The sequence below is a fragment of the Bufo bufo genome, chromosome 8, assembly GCF_905171765.1.
Source record: "Bufo bufo chromosome 8, aBufBuf1.1, whole genome shotgun sequence".
In the NCBI taxonomy this organism is placed as follows: Eukaryota; Metazoa; Chordata; class Amphibia; order Anura; family Bufonidae; genus Bufo; species Bufo bufo.
Genome location: NC_053396.1, coordinates 42,128,958 through 42,142,216, shown reverse-complemented (window position 1 = coordinate 42,142,216; position 13,259 = coordinate 42,128,958). Strand labels below are relative to the sequence as shown.

General features: G+C 36.8%; 1 protein-coding gene and 1 long non-coding RNA gene across 4 annotated transcripts in view; one reads left to right on the top strand and one right to left on the bottom strand.

Annotated features, from left to right (window-relative positions):
- Positions 1 to 10,982, top strand: part of TNC (tenascin C) — a 137,076-nt gene extending 126,094 nt beyond the window's left edge. For all 3 annotated transcript variants that reach the window (XM_040406040.1, XM_040406039.1, XM_040406042.1), the window contains 3 exons: positions 5,680 to 5,841; positions 7,978 to 8,141; positions 10,449 to 10,982. In XM_040406040.1, coding sequence (XP_040261974.1) covers positions 5,680 to 5,841; positions 7,978 to 8,141; positions 10,449 to 10,559 — 437 coding nt within the window. In that variant the 3' untranslated portion in view covers positions 10,560 to 10,982. The remainder of the gene's footprint in view (positions 1 to 5,679; positions 5,842 to 7,977; positions 8,142 to 10,448) is intronic.
- A 402-nt stretch (positions 10,983 to 11,384) lies between these two features.
- Positions 11,385 to 12,730, bottom strand: LOC120977884. Its single transcript, XR_005773990.1, has 2 exons — positions 12,430 to 12,730; positions 11,385 to 12,232 (listed from the first exon to the last, which is right to left on the bottom strand). It is a non-coding gene; the product is annotated as an uncharacterized LOC120977884 (long non-coding RNA).
- Between the last annotated feature and the right edge of the window lie 529 nt (positions 12,731 to 13,259).

Here is a 13,259-nt window from a genome sequence, read left to right as displayed (position 1 = left end):
AGCAGGTATTTCATCTACCATAACGAGACTGCAGAGTGGAGCAAGTGGAAGCTAGCCTACAGTGCTATAAAGGAATCCGGTGAGTGCACTAACCTGTGGTGGGACGCCACCACGGACTGATACACACAAGCTGGACCCCAAAAAGTGAGTAATATTGAATAGTAAACTCACGAAGATACCGCCTGGAACTGTGAGCCATTCCTCTTAGCACAGATATAAGACTGAGACTTTGTAGCGCAATACAGGCGCAGCGCATACAAAGTAATAATAGGAATCTCTATATTTATATATTTATATATTTATATTCTTAACAAGTCTGAATTTTATTGGTATATAATAATGACTCATATTGATATTCAGCAGTGATACTTCTTAATGATTTGTAATAAGCGGTATTTTACCAATATATTGTTTTATATTGTTTTATATTGTTTTATATTTGTACAAAATATGCTGTAGTGTGACATAATAAATAATATATAAACTGAACCTGACGCATAGCAGCAGATATTGAGTGCTCACTATATTGTACTAAAAATCTCAAGAAGTGCCTAAGATTATTTTATTTGATTGATAAAAATATCTAAAACATATATAAAAATGGATTGTAAAAATCTATTTGTCTTCATTTATTGCTACTCAAATTTGTACTTTAGAGTAATTTACGATCTATAATACAAAAAACATACATTTCAACCCTGGCTTTAGATAACTGTACTGAACATGAAATAACAGCTTAGTATAGTATGGATTTTTTTTTTCTACTTTGAAATGTGTTATTTTGTTGAACAGTATCAGACAAGTAATCAACTTTAGCAACAGCAAATTATGTTTTGTGTAAAAAAAAAAAACACAACAAAAAACAAGTCATTATTTCACTGTCATTATCGTACAGAACAGTAATAATGCCAGATTATCCCGTTAAATTGATTCATTCTGTTCAAATTATTACAAAAAAGAAAATACAAGCCAATTTAACAGCTAAAACAAGAATTACATGCACTAACACACAATTAAGAAATCATTAGCAAAGCTCATGGGTTATGAGTGATTTTCTAAACCAGCAACTGTTTAACTGGCAAAGAAAAAAATAAATTTTTGACAAATTTGTCTTGCATTGCTGTGGCTTTATCTGCTTCCTGTAGAGTTTTACAAGGGACAACTGTGCTGCTGACCAGTTATTGATTCAAGTATTCAGTATGCGGTGTATTCATCAATAAAGGCTTATTCCCACGGTCAGTGTTTGGTCAGTTATTTCCATTAGTTATTGTGAGCCAGAACCAGGTGTGGGTCAAAAAAACTGTACAGGTGCAAATCTTTCTAATATACCTTATCTCTGTGTAGGCTCCGCTCCTGGTTTTGGCTCAAAATCACCGATGAAAATAACAGACCAAACATTGACATAAGGCCCCAAAATTGAGTCAAAATATAAAAATTTTCCATATTTCAATTTCTCTACTTTTATAATAGACAGTAATACCTCTAAAAATAGTTATTACTTTACATTCCCCACATGTCTACTTCATATTTGGATCATTTTGAAAATTACATTTTTATTTTTTGGGGGGATGTTAGAAGGCTTAGAAGTTTAGAAGCAAATCTTAAATTTTTTTAGAAAATTTCCCAAACCCGTTTCTGGGGCTTACATATTAGAAACCACCCATAAAACATCCCATTTTAGAAACTACAGGGTGGGCCATTTATATGGATACACCTTAATAAAAATGGGAATGGTTGGTGATATTAACTTCCTGTTTGTGGCACATTAGTATATGTGAGGGGGCAAACTTTTCAAGATGGGTGGTGACCATGGCGGCCATTTTGAAGACAGCCATTTTGAATCCAACTTTTGTTTTTTCAATAGGAAGAGGGTCATTTAACACATCAAACTTATTGGGAATTTCACAAGAAAAACAATGGTGTGCTTGGTTTTAACGTAACTTTATTATTTCATGAGTTATTTACAAGTTTCTGACCACTTATAAAATGTGTTCAATGTGCTGCCCATTGTGTTGGATTGTCAATGCAACCCTTTTCTCCCACTCTTCACACACTGATAGCAACACCGCAGGAGAAATGCTAGCACAGGCTTCCAGTATCCGTAGTTTCAGGTGCTGCATATCTCGTATCATCTGAAGGCAATCGTCTATGCTGTGAAGATACGAGATGTGCAGCACCTGAAACTACGAATACTGGAAGCCTGTGCTAGCATTTCTCCTGCGGTGTTGCTATCAGTGTGTGAAGAGTGGGAGAAGAGGGTTGCATTGACAATCCAACAGAATGGGCAGCACATTGAACACATTTTATAAGTGGTCAGAAACTTGTAAATAACTCATGAAAGAATATAGGGGCTTATGTAGGGGCTCATTTTTTTATGTATGAGATGACGGTTTGATTGGTACTATTTTAGAATGCATATGACTTTTTGATCGCTTGGTATAACACTTTTTGTGATGTAAGGTGACAAAAAATAGCTTTTTTGACACACTTTTTATTTTTATTTTTTCACGGTGTTCAAATGAGGGGTTAGGTCATGTGATATTTTTATACAGCTGGTTCTTACACAACAACACAATAACAGCATTTTTTAAACAAAAACAATCATGTTTTAGTGTCTCCATATTTCTTTTCTTTTTTGGGGGCGATTGTGTCTCTATATTTTTTTTTCTTTTTTGGGGCGATTGTCCTGGGTAGGATCAAATTTTTTGCTGGATGAGATGACTGTTTGACTGGTATGATTTTGGGGTGTCTATGAATTTTTGATGGCTTTTTTTACCCAGTTTTTATTTTTTTACGGTGCTCACCGGTCATGTGATATTTTTATAGAGCAGGTCATTATGGATGTGGCAATACCTAATATGTATACTTTTTTTAATTTATTTAAGTTTTACACAATAATATTTTTGAAACAAAAATAATTATGTTTTAGTGTCTCTATAGTCTGAGAGTGATATTTTATTTTTATTTTTGGGTGATTGTCTTAGGTAGGGGGTCATTTTTTGCGGGATGAGGTGATGGTTAAATTGGTACTATTCTGGGGGGCATACGCCTTTTTGATCGCTTGGTGTTGCACTTTTAGTGATGTAAGGTGACAAAAAAAAGTTTTTTTAAGCACATTTTTACATTTTATTTTTTACGGTGTTCACCTGAGGGGTTAGGTAATGTATTTTTATAGAGCCAGTCGATACGGACGCGATGATACCTAATATGCCTACTTTTCTTATTTTCCCTATATTTTAAAATTTTTGTTTACGGTACTTTATTTTGGGAAAAGGACATTTATTTTTATTTTTTTTAACTTTTTATTATAAAAAAACACTTTTTTCACTTTTTTTACTTTTTATATTTGTCCCACTGTGGGACTTCATGTTTTCAGGGTTTGATCCCTGTTTCAATTCAGTACATTATGTATTGTACTGAATTGAACTGTAAGCGTCTTACACAAGACGCTGACAGTTGCCTAGATGGATCTCCTGTGCTTCCGTAGCTAGCAGACTCCAATGCCTGTGTAAGGCATTGGGACTGCCATGGCAACCATCAGCCCCCTGCTAGCACTGTGCACCGCAGCACGTAAAAGGGTTAACCTGCTGGCATCACCCCATACAGCGGTGCAGACGGGTCCAGCAGATGGAGCAGGGGCCCGGCTATCAGTAACAGCTGGACCCGTGCCGCGTATTGGGCGGGTGCAGCTCCTGCACCCATCCGATCACATACATGCACGTAAAAATGCGGTAAGGCACCACATTCCACAAATTACATATACATGATTTTGCGTGAAGGGGTTAAAAGCTATGTACACCTTTGGGGGCAATTTTTTTATGATTGCATTTTACTCATTTTTGGCTAAAAATCATATTGAGCCATAAGGGTTAACTGTTTGTCTAGCTGTGTGACTGGTACTTTTTACTTTCACATTGTGCAGGTCATCTAATAACCCTTATCTCTAATTTATTGAGAGGTCATAAACACTTATTTAAGCCACATTCTTATCAGTAAGATAAGAACTGAGCTATAATGAGTGTTCATAAGGGCAGAGCGCAGAGATAAGGAGTCAGTCTGCTCCTCAGATGACGGAAAGGACAAAAAATCCACAGGCTGCTGCTAGAGTCTATAAAAAATGATTCCATATTGTTAATAAAGACTAATTGAAAAAATAATTTTTTGCTAAAAATAAGTATAATAGGTATTATAATAATAATAATAATAATAATAATAATTGCCCCCAAAGGTGTACATAGCCTGTAAAGATGGATATTCGCACTGAAAGTGGTTAGACTTTGAAAACAACTCTCTCTCTCTTTATTAAAAGTGAAACTGTTGTAACTGTAATGTAGCCTTTGTTGAAATTTTTCTACAATTCATAAGGTCTTGTCCATAAAATGGCTGCTGATGGAGGGTCATGTGACCAGGCAAATCACCCTCATGGTGATGTCTTCTCCATTCACATATACTGCATCTGCCATCTGTACTTGAACTGTTGGGATTTTAGTGCAGGCGCTGTGTTAGAATGGAAAAGAATGAGTGGTGTGTCTGGTCACATGACCCTCCATCCAACGGCCATCTTATGGACAGGACCTCTATGTGGACAGCACAGAAGATTTGGGAGCATGACTTATGAAATATAGCAAATGGCACAGAATATCAACAAAGACTTTATTAGTAAGTGTCTCATATTCATCTTACATACACATAGGTCAACAGTAGTCAGAAAGTGGCCAACATCTTTAAGTAAAAAGAAGACAGGGAGAGTTTGTAAGGCACAAAATGGGCAACTTCAGAGCTATTTTTCTAATAGAAGTGTATAATTTGAGTATTTAAAATATATGACAAAAATGGTCAGTATCACAGCCCCTACACATTAAAAAAAAAAAAAAATTTAAATAAAGAAAAGGAGTTACACTTTAATCCTCTCAGTTGCTAACACCAGAAACGCAAACGCAAAATTCTAAATTACTTTAAGAGTTGTCCAGGATTTCATCCCCCCCCTCAAAACAGAGCATCTTTTGTCTATACACTGTATTAGGTGTTGTCATTTCCATTTACTTTAAACTTTTACTGCAGTTATCTGCATATCGTTATAGGCAGGATTAGAATGATAGATAGATAGATAGATAGATAGATAGAGAGATAGAGAGATAGAGAGATAGATAAAACAAGACCCACCATTCAATTGTCAAAGCTTATCTATTCTTTCCTTGCACAATGACCTCTGCACAGGTCACAAAGCATGCCTAGAAAACTCTCCTATAGAAGTTAATAGGGTCACCTCCAGACCATTGCGTCTATGGCCCATGGTGGTTGCTATAAAGCACATTTCTAAATTTTGTTACAAACAGCTCAGGCAAGATGGCCGCCCTCATAATCATGTTCAAAACTTCAAAAACCTGCAATTAGAAAATAAAAACAGGTTAGAAAAAAGGATCTGTATTGCTATCTGGTTTTAACTGTCAGAAAAAAAATGTGACATATTCCCTTGTAGGACAACACACAACTCAACAACCTATGAACAAGAGTATCACTATTTCAGGGGAAATAAAAATGCAAACCATGTTTTCTAATTTTTGACAACCTCTTTTAATGGTAGGAGCATTATCAAGGGAAATTAAATCTACATTCTTTACAGTAGAAGTGCTGTCTTGTAAGACTCATGTTGCTAATATAAAAATGTATCATTTCTAGGTCTGGAGAATTTGCACAAAATTACATCCCAGGGTCAATATGAGTTGCGTGTTGACCTCAAAGACCGAGGTGAAACAGTTTATGCTGTTTACGATAAATTTGGAGTTGGCGATTCCAAGAGCAGATACAGACTAAAGGTTGATGGTTACTCTGGTACAGCAGGTAGGTGTTTATCTTATATAACATAAGCATACAATATTCTTTCAAAAATTTGTGGAAAACTTGTTCGCAAAAAAATATAAAATAGGGCATATTTACCAAGGCAAGTACTGTATTGATGTATATTAGTTCATACGTATGAAGGCCCACTAGAAGTGTGTAGTGAACAAAGGTAGGTAAGGTGTAAGGTACAACCTAGTCCTGCTCAGTAACATGTGACATGTTCCTTCACAGGCTTGAGTTATGGCACACACTAGAAGGCTCTTTTCAACTAACATAACTAGTTAGTACAGTAAATTTAGTCTAAGGCATGACTGTTGAAGGACTAACATGCTAATATGGCAGGTATTTGTGACATTATTTGAGGCTTTATGAAAATGTCCATTTTTTAAGAAGCATAGCTAAGGGCAGTGAGTAGCCACTTTATTAGGGACACCTGCCCTTTCTCAATTGTATGCTTCCTTGTATGGAAATTTGACACATGACGCAGCATAAAATCAAGGAAGCAAGATTTCTGAGCATCAGTTTCAGTGTGAATCTACATTAGATTGGGAAAATTGAGTGATCTGAATGACTTTGAAGGTGGTATGATCATTAGGGCTAGACTAGTAAAGGGCAATATTTAGAAAACTGATGATTTTTTAAGGGTAGCTTATAGAACACTGTCGAGAGCGCACTGAAAATGGGGCGATTGAGGAAAAACATCCAGCAAACGTGTGGTAAATAACATACAGATGAAAATGGTTAGAGGAGGATGTCAAGAATTGTTCTGATGAACTAGTGGTACACAGTCAAGCAAATTGCAACCAAATACAATGCTGGTGCTCCAACTAACATGTTCTATATTAATGGACAACTCATATTCCTTGGCATGGATGGCCTATACCAGCAGACAACCGGTTTGAGTGCCATTACTGTCTATGGAAAACAGAAAAGCAAGACTCCAGTGGGCAAGAGAGGACAAAAATTGAATCACTGAGCAGATAAATCCAGATTTCTGTTACACCATGCTAGTAAAAGTGTCAGAATTTGGCAGGAGCAGAGTGAAACGATGAACCCTTCTGGCCAGATATCAACAGTTCAGGCTGGTGGAGGTGGAATCAGGGGCGTAGCTATAGGGGGTGCAGAGGTAGCAGTCGCTACCAGGCCCAGGAGCCTGAGGGGGCCCAAAGACCCTTGTGCCGCATGTGAAGACACTGGTATTATGGAAAGTGCATGCTATTCAAGTTACACCTCTGGCTAGAGGTAAGGGGTTAGGTCAAGAATTTGCCATGGGGGGGAATGCCGTTTAAATTTTTGCCTCTGGCAGCACAAAGGCTGTGTGCTTCCCTGCCTCTGGCCACAAATCACTGAGAGAAGGGGGGCCCAAGCTGAACTCTTGCACCAGGGCCCATGAGCCTTTAGCTACGCCCCCTGGGTGGAATAATGCCTCTTCTGTGGATAGATTTTTAGACAGTAGGACTTACCCAAGCCTTGTAGCCTACCAGGCTCATCTCTTCGTGGCAGCTGTGTTGTTCACCCTGGGGCAGAAGGACTCTTTTTGAAAGACAATGTGCCATGCCACAAGGGTCCTACAGTCATGTATCGCTTCCAGAAACATGACAGAGTTTTTCTGGCTTCTCTGGCCTTTATAGTCACCAGATGCCAGGATGAGTCGTTCACTACTAGATGGTTATCTCCAATAAAGTGGTTATTAATATATATATATATATATATATATATTTATATACTTACAGCAGGCTTTTGTATTTGACAAGATGTTGGGCACAGCTATGTTTTATACAATCATTATCTTTATAACATATTCTGGTCCCACATGTAATGGCCATATTGATATACATGTTTGGTTTGGCTAGGTAATTAATCATATTTATTAATTATTTCCAGTATAGCATAGCTTTACCTCTTATGCACTTACTCATTTGTTACCTACTGTAATTAGAAATGTAATTACCTCCTCAATTATCATTAAGATTATATTGTCAAACGTGGATCAGAAGGGAATAGCAATTGTATTTAAATTGATGGAACAATGGAACTTGAATATGATCATTGTTTGTGATTTTATATTTGCTCTTATGCATTAGTAATGTCATACAGTACATGCTATTAACAGTATGGGGTTTTCTGTTATTCTAGGAGATTCAATGACTTATCACAATGGACGCTCGTTTTCCACCTACGACAAGGACAATGATTCCGCCATTACCAATTGTGCTCTGTCTTATAAGGGAGCTTTCTGGTACAAGAATTGTCACAGAGTAAACCTCATGGGTAGATATGGTGACAACAGCCACAGTCAGGTAAGCGCCACCTTTTTAAATATATGAGTTTCAATAGGACCACCATTACAGTTCATAATGTTACCACCTACTGTATCTTTTTCTTTTTGAGAACATATGCCCTATCTTACATTATTGCATTAGGAGAGATACTGAGATACATTTACAGGCTATGGGAGTGAACCACATACATTCATATACAGATGTAGTAGAGTTAACACTCATGCTTTATGAGATGTGTTATCTAAACTAAATGTGTTAAGCAAACACCTTCAATTGCTTTTTAATGGCTTTTGTTGAGTTAAGAAATTTGAGTTAAGAGTTTGCGTGTTAACTCAGCTACATCTGTAGTTAAAGTGGTTGTCTGAGTTCAGAGCTAAACCCGGACATAACCCCCATTTTCACCCAGACATCCCCCCTGATATGAGCATTAGATTTCATACTCCAATGCTATCCTTTGCCCTGCACTAAATCATGCAGGGAAAAGCCTTTTTAAGGAGATCTGGTGGCGTACTGGGCTCTCCATAGGGTAAGATAGGTGGACGCTTATGCCTAGCAGTGAGCCCGGTGACGTCACCGGCAAGGATGGGTGGCCTTTAGCGCCGCCCTAGCCTGTAAAACAAGCCTCTGCCTAGCAGTGTGAAAATATAAACAAACAAGTTCTTGCCCTGCGCGATCCAGCGCAGGACAAGAGAGAGCATTGGAGCATGAAATGCTCTGAGGCTCATGTTAGAAGGGCCGGAGGGGTGAAAATGGAGTTATCTCAGGGTTTAGCTCTTAACCTGGACAACCCCTTTAATATTTGAAGAGTTTACATATCTAAATTGTTTTCTAATCCATAGCCTGTCCAGGATTTTAAAATAATTAGCCTGATAATAACATGGAAAAATGACCAAAACTTGTTAAATCCCTATTCACTCCAGCAGTGATATTCCAGCACTGGAGTGGAGGTGAATTTATCAGGTGAAAATTGCTAATTTTATCATGTTGTCACATTTCCTATTATCAGGCTAATTTAAACCCCTGTAAAACCTCACCTAAAGGCTTTTTGTCAATGTACATTCTAAAGATAGGCCATCAAAGTTTGAAAGATAGTCTGACCCCTGCAACACCCATGTGAATGAAGTCAAGCTACAGTACCAGGCACAGTCACTTGAATGGATTCACTTTGGTAATCTTTGATGGCACACCTTTTCATGCTTATATTTGGGGTCCCGAGGGTTAGCGACATACACATAAGGTCATCATTGTGTTTTCCCAGAAAACCCTTTTATTTTGGTTTTATTTTTGGTCAACTGCATTATTTTCTAAATAATTTTTGACCAGTTTATCAGAATGTAAATCTTTAAAATATGTTGTCCATGTGGATCCAAACTTACAGTAAAAATTTTAGAGAAGCAATTTGTCATTTGTTAGAGGGGCTGTTAGAGAGTTATAGTCCTAAATCTGCTCTGTCTGAAGAAAAAAAGGCACTTACCTATTCTCCGGCGCTCCATTCCCTCACTGAGGGTCCCCTTTCCTCCTGTGAGCCAGAAATGTGACATCCTGACCATCGTCGCATGCACCTTTGTAGCCATTCACTGGCCTCGGCATTCACGTGCTGAGGCCAGTGAATGACGACAGCAGGACATCACACTTCAAGGCCACAGGAGACTAAAAGCAGCAAGGATGGGACCTTTGGTGCTGAAATGGAGTGCAGATGAATAGGTAAGTGCCTTCATTTCTTTGGGCAGAATCGGACCATAACTACAATTGTGGTCAGGGTTCGACAACCACTATAAGCACTTCAACCACTAATATTACCCAACATAATCAAACTAATACATTTGCCTTCAATAGAATATATTAAGACATTGACTTGCAGTAAAAAGTTAAAATAATGGGCATGATTGACAAAAATTATCTATGAAAAAATGGCCATGGCAACCAATTAGAGCTTGGCTTAAATTTTGTATACTGCTCTAGAAAAATAAAATCTGCAAATTTGGTCACTGTGACTCACTAAGGCCTTTTTATATTTTGGTTATGTACTGCATATCATTTAAATAAGTAGGCCCTTTCAAATTAGGGTAAGACTACATTGCATCGTGGACTATGGGACTAGATGTGATACTACACATTGATATGACATTTTAAGTCAGAACATTGCATTAACCTCTTAGAAGGTAATAAAATGTCATTCCTGTTGGTGCAAAAATCTGTTTGTAATACTCTGTGGTCTCATGGATAAGATGATTTGTTCACCTTCACTTTTCATGATGAAGTACTCTACAGTGAATGTATTATCTATACTGATTCATTATCTTTTTTTTTCTTTGTTTCTTGTAGGGAGTCAACTGGTTCCACTGGAAGGGTCATGAACACTCCCTTGAGTTTGCAGAAATGAAAATAAGACCAGTCAGTTTCCGAAATCTTGAAGGAAGACGAAAGAGATCATAAAGACTAATATATTAGCATAAAAAGAAATAGACAAAAACGTGGGAAGATTGACTTCAATAACGAATTACACCAGCCAGTCTATGCCGCCTTCTATACAACTCAACCCCCCCAAAAAGAAGTGTCTTACAAAAATACCACAGTGTCTTAAGTATGTCATTGCTTAAAGGTGATTTGTGGTCCAAACAACACCAAAGACTTTCTGATGCAACTAAGCATGCTTATAGCATCCCCTTCAAATGATAAAGAAAGGGAAAAGAGGGAGAGAACATTGACAGGAACAATGAAAAAATGAAGTGTACAGTGGTAGATTTAGAAATTGTCATACTTTGAACAAAGCTTTTGTTTCATATTTTTGTCATACGTACATTGTTTTATTTCGTGGGTTGGGTGGTTTTTATATTTAAAAAAAATAAATTACATTACGGTCATCTAAAATAAATTAATTTGTTTCAGAAAATGTGGTAATCAATTTGAAGTAGGTCCTTTAATGATCATCATATTATTTTAAAATATGGCTCATAGGTTTAGCAAAACATGACACTTTCTTCCAAAAAATAGCACCACACCTACCACAGATTGAGTGTGGTACCGCAAGTCAGCCTTATTCACAGAGATGAGCTACAATTACCCATAGACAGATGTGGTGCTGTTGATTGAAGAAAGTAGCCATGTTTTTCTAATCCTGTAAACCCCCTTTAAGAGTGTGTTTAAGAGTTCGGACAGGTCACGAATATGAGTATGGAAAGGCAAGGAACATTTAGTGCCCTTTATGTTAGAATGCTTTCTATTTCAGCTGCTCAAAATCAATTATACACAGCTATTTTGTATCAGACAAAATCCTCCAGATAGTTGTTCAAAGTAGCAGTTGTAAGTATTAAGTAAAAGTCCTGATACAATTATTTATAAAGAAAATAATATATACTACAATAATTACAAATTTCTACGAGTTTTACATAGCGATTGATGGTTAAGATGCAAGTTTGCTTTTGCACATAATTTTACATTTTACATATAGATATCCTTCATACAGATGTAGCAGATCCGTGATAACACGTCACAGCTAAATCTTGTGACACAAGCCATTGACAAAGTCAATGAACATTTTCTTGCTATTGTTTACTTTACTCGAGTCAAGATGAGGATTGTTACATGTCAATATCAATCTCAAGTAAGTTTGCAAATATATCGCTTTAGTGATTCTATCTTACATAGGTTTAGCTTGAGGCTTCTGGGCCCCAATGCAAAATCTGGCCTTCCATCTACCATGTGACATTTGCAACGGTAGTGACTTCTTATGTGACTTTGGATGTCTTCTACACCACTCAAAGCTTTTCCCTTGGTAGTTTTTTTTATTTTTTATAGCGTAACAGCTGCATTATAGAAAACAGCTGGATTTAGATTTTGGTGTTTTGATAGAGGAACTATTCAAAATATGTTGATAGACACTTCCCCAGCAGCCTGGCTGGGCTCCTATATAGCCTCTCTACTATAGTACATTTTGGGAGAGTAAAGTCGACCATGCATATTAAGTATTAAGTTGATGGCTGCATAACTGTTGTACAAATGACCGACGAGTGAACTATCTCTTTGGTCTATTCAGACTATCCATAAATGTTCAGCTACACCGGGTGATGGATAAAAAACCTCCTGGGATTGTTCTGGGGAGTTCTTTTCTGGAAAGATAATTTGTGGACTATGACAGAGGACTTGACAAAGTGTGAGGACACCTGAAATGGCTGTAGGTCATTCTCTCCAGATGTCAGGACCATGCTTTAGTAAAGAAATGTGTTGGTCAGTGAGTGTCTCAGGTTTTATTCTACCCATGCTTGGATTATTTGTGGAGTAGGGTGAACATTTTAAACATAGAGACTTCTTTCCATTCAATGACTGGTCAGCTAATATGATCATTTTTTGTTTAATTTTACCTTACAAATAGTCATTTTTGTTGGAATCATTCGTTTTGATCAACTTTAGACTAATGTATGGGCGTCTTTAGCTTTTCCTGCATCAACTAACTGCACCGTGTCTGCTATAAAGTCAACACTTTTCTATGAGAATAGTCTACTGTACATTCTATATTATTAGTACAACAGAAGCAAAAACTTTCTATGTAGATTATACATAATGTGTAAAATGCTCTGGAAATGTGAATTGACAGCAACTTAAAAGACTGCAATTTTCCATACAAAAAAATGTAAAACATTGTTATAGAGGTCTATATATAAGTACAAGGGCAAAAATGTGACTAAATTAATGATCAGTAGAAACATGCTACAAATTTTGTTTTTGTCTCCATTGCTCCTAAAAATGTATCTAATCTAGATGCTTGCATAAAAATAAAAATAAAAAGCTTTGGTGAAAAATGTCTTAAAATACGAATTAATTAAATTTTTGCTACAATGACAGAAATAAGTTGACAGCCATAGACTAAAAGTAAAAAAAATTCAAAGAAAAGCAACCAAACTACCTTAAATGCACTGTCATTGGCAATAATGATGAATATTTGTTTCAAAGTTGCAATGTCATTATCTGAGAAGCTAAATATATACTATGTAAAACCATTTTACTTGTCAGCCATGACATTTTAATTGTCCATTTTTGGAAATTAAAGGACTTTAAAAATGATGGGGGAATTTATTATTATAGGTGTATTTGAGGTTAGTTTTTAGACTGGAGTTGCAGTGCGCACAGTGATCTTCA